The following is a 16,722-nucleotide window of genomic DNA, read 5'->3' as shown; positions in this document are numbered from 1 at the left end:
TGGGTCTGGGGAGAATGGGGGCTGGTTGGAGGGGAGCGGAGGGAAGGAAAGGGAAGGTGGGGCTGGGGAGAATGTGGGCTGGTTGGAGGGGAGCGGAGGGAGGTAGGTGGGGAGGATCGGGGAGGGGAAGGAAAGGTGGGGCTGGGGAGAATGGGGGTGGGTGGGAGGGGAGCGGAGGGAAGGAAAGGGAAGGTGGGGCTGGGGAGAATGGGGGCTGGTTAGAGGGAGCAGAGGCCAGCGGGGATTGATGGGGAGGGAACTCGGGATGGGAAGGGACTGGGGAGAATGGGGGCTAGTTGGAGCGGAGCAGAGCAGAGGGGATGTAGGGAGAGTCAGGGAGGGATGGCTATAAATATATCTCAAATCTAATTCTATAATCCCTTATAACTAGTATTGTAGGAAATGGAAAATTTGCATTTTTTTCTTTTAAATGTACTGATCTCAGCCCATTTCTCCTTTAGGTCCTACTCTTCTGTTCGTAAAGATTAGCCAAGGAAAAGAAGAGGGAAGAAGATTTTATGCTTGTTCAGCATGTAGAGATAGGAAAGACTGTAATTTTTTTCAATGGGAAAATGAGAAGGTAAGAAAATACTATCTAAGATATGGTAAATGTTTTTTTTTCTTTTGTGTGTGTATATATATTTGAACTGAAGATTTCTTTTATCTGAGAACCAATAATATTTACTGTTTCTAAAGTTCCAACTGTTGGGCGAAGAGAATGGGCTAAAAGGTGAAATATCCCTGTAGCTCTGGGGATCCAGTTTCAAATAGGATTTGCTTTCAAAGGAAGTACAGCTGAGGTTAAATGTCACTCTACGTGAATATTACAAAACACAATACAGTTCTTTGTACTGTTTCCTGATTTGTATGTCTTTGCTGAGACAGTTTAAAAAGAATGTTAACTCTTGGTGGAGCTCAGAGGGGATACCTTGCCACTATCTTCCCACTGGACTTGGTGTTATCATTTCTTCACGTTCATGAGTGTGTAACTTACCTCTCTCCAATACTATTCTCAACATATCTGTGCATGATTCAAATTGAATCTTAAAACTCACTTCTTAGGGGATGATATTAGCGCACAAGTTTATTAATCAGGTTCTTAAGCCTTTCACCCCTTGATCTGCTGTTCAAACCCAGCTGTTTGGAAGTGAGGAAAAGTTGTCTAACTTGAAAACTGTGTGTGATGGCTATACACTGGATTGTGTGGAGCGAAGTGGTGTTGCCAGTGGATAGACATGTGTCCATACAGGAATTATACATTCTTTACAAAGCCACTACTATAGGTTCTTTGGTTCCCAGTCCATTAAACTTCCCTGCCTTCCATTGTGTCCTTTAAATAAACTAGTTTTGTCGCTTCTTTGTAGATGTTTTGCAGCTGCATTAAAAAGGTTAAATAAAATCTGGCAGAAAGTATGAATTTTTTATAGGAATAAAATAAATATTTTTTAAACACTTGGGGGGGACTAGTCATACTTTCAGGACAGCTACAAGGCCTTGATCCTCCACCTATTGAAGCCAATGGCAAAATTCTCATTTCGGTGGGAGCACCAGGCTATACTCCTTACAGGGATTAGGATCTCATTTAGACTGTGGCATCCTTTAGCAGTGGGTAAATCACTGCAAAAGAACATTTTTGATTTCCCACTCTTGGTTTTATTATTGTAGAAGGATGAAAAGAAGGGAATTTATTCTTCATAGGATGTTTGAATTCTTCCACGGAATCACCTTCCCAGTATGTTGAATGCTGTCATGATCGCCGCAGGGATTGTGGAAATTCTTCTGAGTCGTAGAATCTTTTGCAAGGATAGTCAGATGCTGAAATAGAAATGTTAGGTCTTCTGGGATTCCATACTTTTTTCAACAGAGAAGTGTGAACTTTTCATGTAGCATAGTTAGGTTCACATCTTTGTTTACATTTTCTATATCTACAGGTGTCAGAAGCTAGACTTTCAGCACGAGAAGAAGTTAATAGAAGTTGTCAACCCTCTTTGTCACACAGACAGAACGTGGAAAGGTATTGTTACTATGTGCATTTTCATTTCTAAATATGAGCATGATGTTAGTTTAGGTACATCAGATGTACTGATCATCCCTCCATTATACTAATTAAAAATATGAAAAACACAATTAGCCCCCATGCTACACCCTTCTCTTGTCAAGTAATGCTTTTCCCAAGCATGCTGTTGAACATTTTTTTCTTAACCATTAATTGATGGAGGTGCAGTATGTTTGAAATAGTGCTATTTTATTGTTTAAACTTTTATAAAATACTTGGACTAATTTCATACCTTCATTCAATGGTTTGTTTTGTAAAACTGGTTCCTCATTTTATCTTGTATTTGAAGGTATAAGCAGTTTGGTCTATTGCCATTATCAAAAAGGAAATTTTGTCAAGAATGCCAGCAGTTGCTATTGCCCATGGAGTGGGGAAAACACTCTGGCCATCAAGTACTTAGTGATATCTCCATTGCCCATTTACAAAGGCCCAGTCAACTTTTGCATCCACTGAAGAATAAGAAGACAAATGCACAGTATTTGTTTGCAGATAGAAGCTGTCAGTTTCTGCTGGACCTTATTATTGCACTAGGATTCAAAAGAGTGCTCTGTGTTGGCACACCAAGGTATGTTAGTGAGCATCAATATGTCTTGCAAGAAATACTTGTTACTAATTTGCTTAGTCCTTTTTCTTACATGATTGAGTATCTAGTAGAAGGGTTCTCTCCCTCTGTATGTGTCATTAAAAGTGCCTTCAGGAGCTCTGGTTCGAAGTACTTGGTATTGCCAAAGCAGCTCATGAAGTTCTTATGAAGATGCAGATAGGGAAGACCCTATAAATATTTTAGTGAAGTACCAACAGTCATCTTTCATTAGAAAGTAGAGTTCTGCTGTCTTCCATGGTAGTGGCACTGAAGTGCACTGGGTTTCCCCATCACACAAGAAGCCTCTTTTTATTTAAAAAAAAAAAAAAAAGTGAGAATTCTGATGAGCTCAACAATCTCCACTGCTTTATAATGTCTGATATTGTGTTTCAGGTAATGGGACATTTCTTTCTAACTTTAAATATTAGTGAAATTCTAAGATTGATCATACTGAAATCTCCCAAATTCAAGTTATTTTATCTGAAAAAAAAGTTTTTTCTTTACCTAGATGACTATTTTCTTAAGCACTCATGATATGATATATGATATGTAAAACTGCTTTGCTTTAATTACTTCAGGCTTCATGAGTTGATCCAATTAAAAGTGTCACGAGAACAGGAGTCCAGTGTTAAAAGCCTTCTGCTAGATATTGATTTCAGGTAGGTTTTGCTAAGTGTCTGTCCGGGGAACATACACACACTATTTTTCTGTGTGGTTTATTTTATTTTTAATTTTTGCCATTTGTTCTTTTTTCCCCCTAGCCAGGATCCATGAAGTATACTTGTTTTCCAACTAGCTCAGGGATTGGCCAATATAAGTACTTCTGCACTCAGCCTGCCAAGATAATTTGTAAATAAGCAGTCATGGCCCTGTGCTCACAAGTTTTCCCCCTAACTAACATACTACTAACATACATGAATTCATTTATATGTTTTCTATTACATTGAAAACTTACTTTACAGGTATTCACAGTTTTATACAGAGGAAGACTTCTGCCACTATAATATGTTTAACCATTATTTCTTTGGTGGAGAGGTAAGGGCCAGTCAAATTCCCTGAACATTTTCTCAGAGCTGTGTATGTTATTCATGTGGAACTTTGTTCAAATTACTGATATGGTCCAAAATATTATAAAATAGTTACCATAATGTAATGCCCAGCAAACTCTATTTTAGATCAAAGAATAGCAGTGTCTATTTCTTCAGTAACTTATACCATTATATCCAAGAATAACTGCCTATTTTACTTTAACTACTTTTTAGTTACTTTTTTCTTTAATACAAAATAGTTTATCAGTACAAGTTATTTTCTCCAGTCTGAGAAGTGACTTCATAAAAATGGCCCCACCCTTTTCAGCAGATTACTCCCTTTGTGTCTTCAGAGTCCTATCTGCTGGCTACTGCTTTTTACTCCAGTTAGTCTTGCAGATCCAACACCAGGAAGAGGGAGCAAGCTTCCCAGTTGTGAATTGCTAACAGAATGTAGTATTTTTAAAGTCCCACTGAAGACAATGGGGTTACACTGGTCCACTGAGGGCAGGATTTACTACAAATGTGCATGATTGAAATATCTCAGCTTGACTCTCTGAAGTGAGGACAAATATGTGGTGTTGACAGTTAGTAAAAACATCTTTTTACAGTTATACTGAGCACTTTTGGTCTGGGAATCATTGAAAAGAAACATGCAACCCCACAATGCCATATTTATAGTCACTTTCCAGAGTTCAACTATACTGTAATATAATCTACAAATTTGAGATTGTTTCTGACAATACCTTCATCCAAGTAATTTTACACAATAAATGTTACTGTAGCTACCAGCTTATAACAACATATCTATAGCTTTTAATGTTAACTCAAAAATAATAAATAAAACTAACATTCAGGAATGAAACTAGCTATTTGAGGTTTCAGTTCCATAATGAACTTTCCTTGCTTTCTTGGTTCAGATCCAATCCTTTATCATTCTACTAAAGTATTACTGTATCTTACACTTTTTTTTTTTTTTTTTTTTTAAGTATTAGGGATAGTTACACCCCGCTGTAGTTTAATTTTTTAACTTAGGGAAGTCTCAAATGATTGGCACTATAGAAATGTATACATAATAGATCATTTGAAGCTATTAAACCACTGTACTTTTTTGGACATGGTTCATAGGGGAAGGAACAGTACATGATTGTTTAGGATGTAAGTAGAATACTAATCTAGATGTGCAAGGCTATCAGTGGAAATTCAGCTCCAGAATGGAATATTTGTTTCTGAAAGTAATAGATTTGGTAATGATATGGAATAAACTGGTGACTTTATCCTAATTTCTAGTGGGGTGGCTATTTAGCATCTGCATTCATAACTTGGTAATTGCTAGCCAAGAGAAAAGAGCAAATATTGAATTGGCATTGGCCTCCATCCCTCCAGGTCTGGGTTAGGACCCAATAAGAAGGGCAGTGTTAGGAAGCTTGAACTTGTGCTATCCTTACTATATCTAGTATATGAAAAATAAAGGACTCATTTTCAGTGTTCTCAATCTACCAATTTTCACAAACACTAAGAAATTAAAAGGCAATACATATTTTCAGACTTCTAAAAGGAAACTACAAACGTATTAAAAAAACTTTTTTTTAATAATGCCTGAAGCTGTCCTTAAACTTTTTGAGCTCTTGTTCTGGAAAGTAACCGATATCTCCTGCAGGCTGCACATGAAATCTGTAGAAAATTCTTGCATCAAGAGAAAGGTGAAGGAGTCATATTGGTGACTGATCCCCCATTTGGCGGTTTGGTGGAACCCTTGGCTTTTAGTTTCAAAAAGCTGATTGCTACATGGAGAGAGACACAAGAGGAAGGTATTTGTTGCAAGCAAATAAGATAATGGAGTTAATAACTTCATCACCCCGTAATAATAAACTAGTGTTTAAAACGGTACCTGATTCTTGAGTTGATGTACACAAATTTTCATTCTAGTTTCTAAAGATGTAAGACCAATATGGTAAATTAAATAAATATATGTTGTAACTAATGATTGAGGTGCCCTTTCAAAAATATGACTAATAATGTCCTGACATTGAAACAAATCACTTTCTTTATACAAAGTTTCTTCATCTTCTTTTTTTTTTTTTTTAATTTCTTCTATATTTGTTTTGTGGATAAGACATTAAACCAATGTCACTTTCACCTATCCTTGTTGTCTAGGTGGAAGCTAACTACCCAGGTGAATTTACTGATAGGAGCTGGATATAACTATAGTGTCCGGCTAACATTCTGCCCTCTTAATGGAATTGGTTCCACGTGAACTATTGTCACACACATAACAACTGCATTGAGTGCATAAATATTAGTAAATTTTCATGCAGCTCATTCTGCTTTCCTTATTTAACAAAAAATATATCTGAATCTTTTTATTATTAGATTACAGCAGCAAAGAGTTGCCAATTTTTTGGATATTTCCATACTTCTTTGAGTCTCGCATTCTTGAATTTTTCCCAAGCTTCAGTATGATGGATTACCAGGTATGACCAAATCTAATTAATGCTCTTAATTTACACTACACATATAAGAAATTAAAATGAGCTGGACTGTGGATAATCAGAATACTTTTGTGCAAAAGGCAATTTGTCTTCAACTTCATGCCTTGTTGTGCAGCAGAGCGAACACCACAGCATCTGTCAAGTTATTTCTGTACCTGATGCATATATGCCACATTTATATTGGTGATCTCTCAGATAAACTGTGGAGCAGTGTGATGCCTTTATCAAGCTCCTTTTGACACTTCAGCTGCCCTGCTATCCACTAATCCTTCTCACTTGAGATGCTTTTACTATAACAAAGCTTTGGGCTTGCCCACATGGGGTCATTCAGGAAAGTTAATCATTAACTAAGCATTTGTCTATATTTAAAACGCTACAGCAGCACCGTCGGAGCGCTTCAGCGCAGACGCTCATTACAGTGACGGGAGAGGTTCTCCTTCCACTGTAGTTAATCCACCTCCCCAAGAAATGTTAGCTAGGTCAACAGAACAATTCTTCCATCCACCCAGCTATGTCTCTCAAAGGTGGATTTTTCAGATCCTTGAGCAATGTAAGTTTTCAGTGTAGAACAGCCCTAAGGTCTGAATTTAAAGTGGATTAATTAAACCTCCGTGTGGACATTCTCATTTAGAATTAAAGTGGCCTTAATTTGGTTTAATTTAATTCATTTCCAAAGTGAATATGGCTTCTTTAATTCTGAATGAGTGTGTCCGCACAGGGATTTAATGCAGTTTAGCTACTCTATTTTAAATTCCCACCTTTAGTTAATTTGGATTAATTTTTCTATGGCCTGGTCTACACTACAGACCTCTATCAGTATAACTGTGTCACGGGGGGAGGGGCGGGGCGAGGGTGAAATACACACACACACACACACACACACACTCTCTCTCTCTCTCTCTCTGCTGTGTCAGTGGGAGAGTGTTTTCCGCTGACATAGCTATTGCTTCTCAGAGATGTGGATTAACTGTGCTGATGGGAGAGCTCTCTCCCATTAATATAGTGTCTTCATTAAAGCACTACAGTGGCGCAGTTCTATCAGTGCAGCTGCATGAACGCAGCACTTGAAGTGTAGATTTGCCCTGAATATCCCTTTGTAGACAAGCTCTTTGAGTTACTCAAACAGCTGTCTTAAATACATAAATAAGCCCCAAACAGTTTACTTTCCCTAAATGTGGAATTTCTCTTACCCATTGGGCCAGTGAAGTTTTGTAACTTTCAATCCTGGACCAATGAAAAGCTGAAGGTCTGTTTCTTACAACCCCTCACAGCTAGAAATGGGATCTGTTTACCATTGGAAACATTCTTTCGCAAATGCTTGTTCTAAGTGTCAGGGATAAAGCAATGAAATGGTTTTGGCTCCACGAGTGGATACATGTAATTCGTAAAGTTGTTTGCGTGTTGTACTATATCAAAGGATTTGTATCTGTGAGGTCAATTGTGTTGTATGGATGTCTGTTAGAAGTATATTAAAACATTTTTCCTTGTGAAACAAATGTTTTTATATTCTGTACTAAAATTGGTGAACTAGGCATATCCTTTTTTTATACCATTGTGTAAAATGACTTAGGTGTCCTAACAATATTACATTTCTATGGTACTCATCACTATATCATCTCAGTACATCACACTATTGATACATAAAATTACAGCTAGGAAGGTAGAACTCGCCTTACTTATTGAATTAAGCCAGTTTCCTAGTAACAAGGGCTGGTGTTTGCTTCTGCACTGAGTTGTGACATGATGGTTTGGGGAAATGCTTATTTAAATGAACCTTGCAGCATGTTTTTAAGATAGAAAAATTAATTCTGGGCTTGATCTCTTATGAAAGTCTGATACACGATTGCAGTCTATTATTGTGAAATTGTGACACGGACTGCTGAGAGCCCAAGACAAGCAATAGTAAACTAGTTTCCAACCTGTCTTAACTTCAGTTCAATGGCCTGAGGAAAGAAGTGAATATTTTTAAACATTGTATATGTATATATTGGAAACAGGTTTACATTTTTGGCTCTGTAATTTTGGCAGTGTCCAAGGTGACAGTTTCTATAGCACGATACCAGTTTCCAGCACTATGCTCAGAAATAGTAATTGTAATTAAAACTTTTTTATGTGGGGTGAGAAATGCTTTTTAGCCTGTGAACTTTCATACTGCCAGGCTGAACAAACTGGATGCAGTTTTCCTTTAAGTAATGGATTATTTTAACAAAGGGGAGATATCTCTCTCTCCTCCACAGCAACTGTAAAATAACCGTAGATCTTCGGTGCAAAAGTGTAATAAAAAAGGAAGATGCACTAGTTTAAATGGTAGGAACCCACAGTCATCCCCAGTAGTATAATCACACTAATTAATAATGATGACCTAATATCTACTCTAGCGTTTATAATCTAATTTTGCTATTTTGTTTGAACCGGGGATGGAGTCTAACTCAAAGAAACATGAACTTCTTGGAGGGTGTAGAAAGGGAATAAACATGCTAAATGCCATTGTCACTTTTTAGCATAGTACTTGGTAGGAAGTTTAAAGATATTTTTAATTAATTTGTTCTTCCTGTGCCTTCATTTTCTAGGTAGACTATGATAATCATGCACTTTATAAACATGGAAAGACAGGCCGTAAACAGTCTCCTGTTCGTATTTTCACCAACATTTCCCCAAGTATGATAGTACTTCCTGTGGAAGAGGGTTACAGGTAAGGTATAAAAGGATATGCTTACAGTACATGCTCAAGTGACTCCAGCCAATATTTAAAAACAAAAAAACAAAAACAAAAAATATTTGATTATTCCATAGCTTGATAGTGAGATTTTAGATTTACCAAACTAAATTTGCATTCCTCATGCAACTTTTTGTTGAATTGATCCATTGATAAAGTCTTTGAGCAAACAGCAGACCAATGCTTTTGTAACTGTTTTTTTTCAGGTTTTGCTCTGTGTGTCAGCGATATGTTAGTTCAGGGAACCAGCACTGTGAGATCTGCAATTCATGTACATCAAAAGTAAGTCCCTCTTTCTGGAAAGGAATTTTAGCAATTGTAAAGTGATGTATTTGCATACTTTTGTCTTGTTATAAACCTGTTCTCATATTGACAAGTATATCTTTCGTGGCAGGGAGCTCAGTATGGGAGGCTTTCTATTGATTTGGGCTATAGATCAGGTCCTGTGGGATTTTCTGTCTCCATTTCCTGATTGATTTGGGTTGGAAGGAGAACACCAGAAGTTTACACATTTGCCCTTCACCCTCATGACCCCATCCATCAAAAACATGCTGCCATGTACCATTTTTCCTATGTTTGGAAAGGTGGAACAATATGCTGCCCTTTAAGGCATATCAGTACTGCTAACAGTTGCCAAGGGATGCTCAGGATCTGTGTTTTCAGGGTATCTGTGTATACCACCTATGTACACATATATGCCATATTTTTTTAAATATTTCAGTGATGTTTGCCAGGAAGACTGGGAGTACAGTACAGTTTAAAATTGTAGTACATATTTCATTAGTAACGTTTGAAAATGTTTTTGTTTAAAATTAACAAATTACTAGGGTAATACCCCTCTTGAGGTCCCTTCCAACTCTGATATTCTATGATTCTATGATTCTATGATACTTACAAAATCTTTTTTGTAGGATGGACGGCGATGGAATCATTGCTTTCTTTGCAAAAAATGTGTAAAGCCCTGTAAGTACAGAAAGTTATTTTTCTAAGTAATACAAGCACACTTATTATATAAGTTATAGTCCAAAGAAGTCAAAACAAAAACTAGAAATGAAAATAGTATACTATAAAAAACCTAATGATTCAGTGCAAAAATACCAAACAAACCAAAAAAAACCCAACTTCCATAGACAGCCCCCAAAATTCAGCTTGTCAGGGTGAATTTCAGCTGTGCGAAAACATATCTTTTTGTTGTTGAATCAAGGCATAGTAAATTCCTTCTGTATTAGTTATAGAAGAATTTAAGTAGTCTGATTCCTGTTTATTGTAGAATCATGAAGAAATTCTTATATAGCTTTCTCAGCTGAATTCTATAAACATAGATAGATGGTTCTTAAAACACCTGGCAGGGAGTGGGGACTAAGTTATCATTTCAGATAGATGAAAGCAACTCTCATTTGGGGCTGTCTGTGCATACATAGGAATAGTTTATCAATTTAGAGCCAAAGCTTCTTGGTTACTTTAACTACTATTTCATATTTCCAAGATTAAGACCGTCATCCCTGTGATGAACTTAGTAGTACAGTATAGTACTACTACATCAAAACAGTTTTATCAATTTATTGAATTTACTAAAAGAAAAGCAATGAATTTATGGGGAAGTCCGGGTTCCTTTTTTCTTTTCTCCCAGCACGTTTAGTGAAAACAAAAAAATGGCTGGTGAAATAGAAACTAAATGTAAACCTTAAAATACCTTTTTTTAATTACAAGTAATTAACTTCTTGATGATGATAGAATCATATTTCAGTTTTAATATATGAGTTTGTGAGTTTTGTAATATATAAGTTTGTAACTTTTCAAAATCATAAATCCCTGTTTACTTATTTTTCAGCTTGGATTCACTGCAACACTTGCAATCGCTGTGCTCTTCGAGGTCACACTTGTGAGAGTGCTAAAGCTGGCTGCTTTATTTGTGGTGGAGCAGGTCACAAACGCAGCACCTGTCCTAATCTTTCTGTGACTGAAAGAGCTGGCAAGTAAGTTTGACACTGCACCTCTCAATTGTGGGACATTATTTCATGAAAATGATTTGATAGAAGTAGGGAAACAGTTGCTCAGTAACCTCAAATTGTCTGTGATAGTGAATAAATTGAGGAAGTTTTGAGGGTTTTTTCATTTCACATGATGTTTGCTGCTTGCATCCTTTGTGACTTTGACCAAGTCATTTAATCTCTGTCTCAGCCTTGTCTATAAAAAGGAGATACTACCACTTCAAGTGTTTGTCCAAATGAATTGCCTCATGGACGTGGGATCATATTTTGGCCAACAGTGTCCATTGGGACTGCACGTGCGCCCTGTTGAGCCCCTCACTTAATTTATTTGACTAACTGACCTTTTGAGACATAGACTCTACCTATTTTGATCCCGTGCTGGGTCTTAAAGAAGTTTAGGAGACCCATGACTGTGGCATAATGTCTTGGGTACCAGACCACTGGCTGAGTGAGACTTAGCTATCTGCACTTTGAGCTGAGAGTATAATTCCCAGCTCAAGGAGACATACTTGCACTAACACTGATTGAGCTAGTGCACCATTGGAGATGCTAGGCAAGAACTTGGCACAGCTAGCTGCTCACAATGCCACAGCTTCATTTTATTTTTAGTGTGCTAGCGTGATCAGAGTTAGCATATGTCTCCTCAAGCTGGGACTCGCACCCCGAGCTAAAGTGCAGATGTGACCTTTGAAGAGACAGGAGCTTCTTTCTAGAGAGTTTGAGTCTCTCACATTGAGCACTCTAACAAAAACAATTTAAAATAGATGTGTCTGGCCTTTTGTTGGTGTGTTTTTAAAAAAGAGCTGCATATTGAGCATATTCCAGGCACATATCCCTCTCTAAAGTAATAAAGGCACTTTAATATGCCCATCATTGAAGGGTCTCACAGACCAGAAAAGTTTCTAAGTCTGGAAACTTAGACTCAATCATAGTCACTGCTTTAGCACCAAGGTAACTACTAAAAAAGTGGGGAAAGATTTTAATTTGCCAACAAGCTTAACTAGCTACTAAATAATATAACACTAAGTAGAGCTAACACTAAACAATAAGAGAAGATACAGCAGTGGTTCTCAAACTTTTGTACTGGTGACCCCTTTCACATAGCAAGCCTCTGAATATGACCCCCTCTCCCCTTTATAAATTAAAAAACATTGTTTTGCATATTTAACACCATTATAAATGCTGGAGGCAAAGCGGGGTTTGGGGTGGAGGCTGACACCTTGCGACCCCACCCCCATGTAAAAACCTCACAACCCCCTGAGGTGTCCCGACCCCCAGTTTGAGAACCCCTGAGATACGGCTACAAGGATACTTGTGTTCCATCTTACTGCCATGGGTGGTAAGAAGGAACTGAGTAGCAGTTGGGACTGTGCTGCTTTTATGTACTTAGGTGAGGGACTCTAACTGGATGGCTCCATGGTCACCAGTTGTCCAAAAGAATATGATTTTGTGTACATGGGGTTCATATTCACCTAGAGATGTTTTGGCCACATGGATCCTGCTCTCAGAACCACAATTACTGTAAGGTTTTAGTTTTTTGAGGTTAAATCCATTATTTTTTGTCCTAAGCAGAAGAACCCAGATGACCATAATAAGATCATGCAGTTACTCAAGTTCAGTAAGGCATGTGCACATATTAGTGGGTGAGGTAATGTTTTAATCTTTCCTTTTTATAGGTGAGATGGCAGAAATTGTGGTTCTACGAGTAGAAGCCTCTGTATATACAGCCCAAAAACTGTATTAGCATTTTGTGTCCATACCACATCAGCTCAGGTGTAATTTGCTGTTTATCATCAATGCAAGGCTTAGCCCAGCATTTCTGTTTTCCAATAATTCTAATTATGGAATAATGTATAGCCAAAATGTAAGGAAATCCTCATTCATAATTTTTTCCTAAAATATTTTTCCTCAAAGAAGTAAAATCTACATGAAAATAAGTCTGACCTTGCTTTTCCATGAAACTTTGCATGCCTGCAGGTTTTGGTGAGACCAAAGACATATCTTACTGGAATACTGTAGTTCTTACAGACCATTGGTTTTTATTATTCTCCACATATTTCTAGTGCATTGAATTGTTGGATTAACAATGTTCCTTTGCTAGTTAATGTAAACACCTGCAAATGTATGTAATTGTTAGTACAAAGATTGTGTAGTTTTTAGTTGATAGGCATGTTGCATGCCCATGACCGATGGAAAAGAATCCACTTGTTAATTATTTAGGTTTTAATTCCTGTATTCTATATAGATTCTTATGTTTGTTAAACTTTGTGCAATTTCTTCAATAGTAAAGCGAGCAGAGCAGTTCAGTATTGAACATGCAATGTCAACAATTGCCATGTTTTATATTTGATCTGTGATCATATATATAGTTTTAAAAGTTTATAAGCATTTGGGTCTAAAATTACAATACTGAGTAAAGATATCTATCTATCTATATAAAATAAACTTATCACTGGGGAGTTGAATTAGAATCTCACAAATCCAATTTCAAAGAAAATTTTCCTTTAATAGCTGATTTTGAGATCATACTTCTGAGGTTTTGCTCATGAACAGTCCAGAACTTTTATTTATGTATTTGTTTACTACAATGTACAATTCACTGTACTTTGATAGCATGTAGTAATGGGTTTGTCTGCCTCTTTGTTTTCCAGAGCTGACAGAAATCAGAAGCTAAAGAAGAACAAGAAGATAAAAATGGGTACAGTTAAAAGGCCATATGTGAAGCATGCTACATTCTCAAGGAAAAAAATCAAGAACAAGAAAAAGAAAAACACTCTTGCCTGTTAATCTTCATTTACCTAAAACTGTGAATGATTTTACAGTCAACTTTTGCTTTTCTGTACATGTTTGTTAATATGAACTTTCAGATAAAATCTGGTTGAATTAAAAATTACTACTTGTAATTAGCAATAGGACAAAACTGCTATACAAGCTGCTGTTTCAATTTGTAAACGTTTTCAAATGGGAAATAGAAATCAGTGTATATACACTGTAAAACATGTCTGTGTTAAAATAAAAAGTGGAATAATATTATACAGGACTATTAAGTTAAAGGGACAGGAATTTTAATAGCTTTCAGTTAACTTGGTATTGACCTTATAAAACAAAACATAATTTTTTGTCCTTTTTTCAAACATTTCCACCCAACTCTTACACTCTCTCAGCACCATGCACTGGGGCCATCTGTCTAACAGCTTTTTGTTGTTTATCTAGTGGTATGTTGATTGTATCACTGCAGTAATGGAAACCAATGCTTTATAATTTCTAGATAAGTAGACGTATGTAATTTTTAAATTTTAGCCACAGTGGGGACATTGTAGACAACAAAAATACAGAGGCTGTTCCTCTCCAGCTGTTACAATATTTTTAGTAGGATTTTAGTGATAAACTTAACAATAGATTTATAGATTCTAAGGTTAGGGACCATTGTGATCTTCTAGCCTGACCTCTATAGCCTGTGCTATAGAACTTCCCCAAAATAATTCCTAGACAAGTGCCCCTTGTTATAATATTTTTAAATAAGGGATTTTTTAAATAAATAAACTTAAATGTGTAACCTCATTTACTAGCGGTGATGAGTCTCAAGTTCAAGGAAACTTGTACAAATTATTCTTGATACTGTGCTAGACATGAATATAACAAATTCAGAGGAAAATGAAATGAGCAATGCAATGGAAAACAAACTTTATAACTGTACTTGTTTGATTCAAATAATTGATTTTCTATTTAGTATTAAATATCAAAGACATCATTGACAATTTTTTCACTGTCTCTGTCTTCTCCCATCTGCCAATACACAATTTCATTGTGCTACAGTGTGCAAAACAAAATCTTCCACAGGGATAATTTGTCAGGTTTATGAAATCTTGCAACAGAAGTTTCTCTGCTAATTTCAGACCCTGGTCATCTTGCTCTGTTTCTTGGACACGATGATTGAAACAGATGTAAGAGGGACATAGAAAACAGTCATAATTAGTGTGACTTTTTAAGGCTCACTAAATTTCATATTATATATGCTCAATTTATAGTTTTAAAAGATTGTGTTCTCTAATTGCTATTACTCCATTAAGAATCTGAAAGTTAAGCTTTGTGTTTTTTCTCTCATCTGCACATCATAACCAGTATTAAAGGTCTGCAATTATAATACATCTATTAATGTGCAAACAAGAAGAAAAATGAATTTTACTTGCCCAGAACTGTGCTAGTTCTGCAAGACTAAAAAGTACTAAATCATTATGGGGTTCAGAGTTGTCTGCTCTGTTTCTGTGCTTCCAAAAAACATTATTTATTCAAACATTTTCTAATGTAGAAAATGATTGGGAGTAGAGGGAAAGGAGGTTGTTTTTTCAAGTTGATCTGTAACGCTTATAGTACTGTAGAATTGTTGGACTGGAAGGGACTTCTAAGTCCAGTCCCCTGCATTCATGGCAGGACTAAGTATTATCTAGACCAGTGTTTCTCAAACTTTTGTATTCGTGACCCCTTTCACACTGCAAGCCTCTGAGTGGGACCCTCCTTATAAATTAAAAATACTTTTAAAAATGTTTAACGCTATTATAAATGCTGGAGGCAAAGCAGGGTTTGGAGAGGAGGCTGACAGCTTGTGACCTCCTCTCCTCCCTCCCCATGTAATGACCTCACGACCCCCAATTTGAGAACCACTGATCTAGACTATCATTGACAGGTGTTTATCTAACCTGCTCTTAAAAATCTCCAATGATGGAGATTCCACAACCTCCCTGGGCAATTTATTCCAGTGCTTAACCACCCTTACAGGAAGTTTTTCCTAATGTCCAACCTAAATCACCCTTGCTGCAAGTTAAGCCCCTTGCTTCTTGTTCTGTCCTCAGAGGTTAAGGAGAATAATTTTTCTCCCTCCTCCTTTAACAAGCTTTTATGCACTTGAAAACTGTTATGTCTCCTCTCAATCTTCTCTTCTCCAGACTAAACAAACCCAGTTTCATTCTTCCCTCCTAGGTCTTCTAGACCTTTAATCATTTGTGTTGCTCTTCTCTGGATTCTCTTTGATTTGTCCACCTTTCCTGAAATGTGGCGCCCAGAACTGAACACAATTCTCCAGTTGAGGCCTAATCAGCATGAAGTAGAGTGGAAGAATTACCTCTCGTGTCTTGCTGACAACACTCCTGGTAAAACATCCCAAAATATTTTTTTTTTTTTTTTTTGCACAAGTGTCATACTGTTGACTCATACTTAGCTTGTGATCCACTCTGAGCCCCAAATCCCTTTCTGCAGTACTTCTTCCTAGGTAGTCATTTCCCATTTTGTATGTGTGCAATTGATTGTTCCTTTCTGGGGGCGCTTGGACAGCGGGGGGGGGGAGCAGGCTAGTAGCTGCATGGGGGGGGGGGGGGGCTCTGGATTCCAGGGAGAGGGGCATGGCCTGGGGTTCACCCGCCACCCATAGTTACAACTCTGGTTTACTCCACTTTCTTGACTGAAAAACATCAGTTTGGGTTTTATACTACATTTTTTTGGATTGGTTCATAGGTTTAATTGTATCAGATATTCACACCAATTTTGTTTTGTAGCAGTGTAAGGTTCAAAGTTGAGTACTAGCCTGAATTAAAGTGTTTTGGGTTTTTTTTTTTTTTTGGTTGGTTTTTAAGTTTATAAAGCAGGCAAATACCTTGTTCTGAATGTTCAAACCTTTTACAGCCAACTTTTGCTTTTCTGTAAATGTTTAATATGATCTTTCAGATAAAAGACCAGTCACTCAGAGTCGGGCCTGGGACTGGTCTACACTACAGAGTTAGGTCGATGTAAGCCAGCTTATGTCGACCTAACTCTGTAAGCCTCTACACTAAAATGTAACTCACTCACCCACTACGCCTTCTT

General features: G+C 37.0%; 1 protein-coding gene across 1 annotated transcript in view; it reads left to right on the top strand.

Annotated features, from left to right (window-relative positions):
- The window catches only part of ZCCHC4 (zinc finger CCHC-type containing 4), a 19,863-nt gene extending 5,301 nt beyond the window's left edge, over positions 1-14,562 (top strand). Inside the window, exons 2-13 of the mRNA XM_034772129.1 lie at positions 462-580; positions 1,932-2,014; positions 2,346-2,621; positions 3,218-3,298; positions 3,602-3,674; positions 5,328-5,478; positions 6,041-6,141; positions 8,730-8,851; positions 9,082-9,157; positions 9,787-9,838; positions 10,707-10,851; positions 13,518-14,562. Coding sequence (XP_034628020.1) covers positions 462-580; positions 1,932-2,014; positions 2,346-2,621; positions 3,218-3,298; positions 3,602-3,674; positions 5,328-5,478; positions 6,041-6,141; positions 8,730-8,851; positions 9,082-9,157; positions 9,787-9,838; positions 10,707-10,851; positions 13,518-13,653 — 1,415 coding nt within the window. The 3' untranslated portion in view covers positions 13,654-14,562. The remainder of the gene's footprint in view (positions 1-461; positions 581-1,931; positions 2,015-2,345; positions 2,622-3,217; positions 3,299-3,601; positions 3,675-5,327; positions 5,479-6,040; positions 6,142-8,729; positions 8,852-9,081; positions 9,158-9,786; positions 9,839-10,706; positions 10,852-13,517) is intronic.
- Positions 14,563-16,722: the final 2,160 nt, after the last annotated feature.

The sequence above is a fragment of the Trachemys scripta genome, chromosome 5 (genome assembly GCF_013100865.1).
Source record: "Trachemys scripta elegans isolate TJP31775 chromosome 5, CAS_Tse_1.0, whole genome shotgun sequence".
Lineage (NCBI taxonomy): Eukaryota > Metazoa > Chordata > Testudines > Emydidae > Trachemys > Trachemys scripta.
The sequence above is the reverse complement of the archived record's forward strand: the minus strand, read 5'-3'. Positions and strand labels throughout refer to the sequence as shown.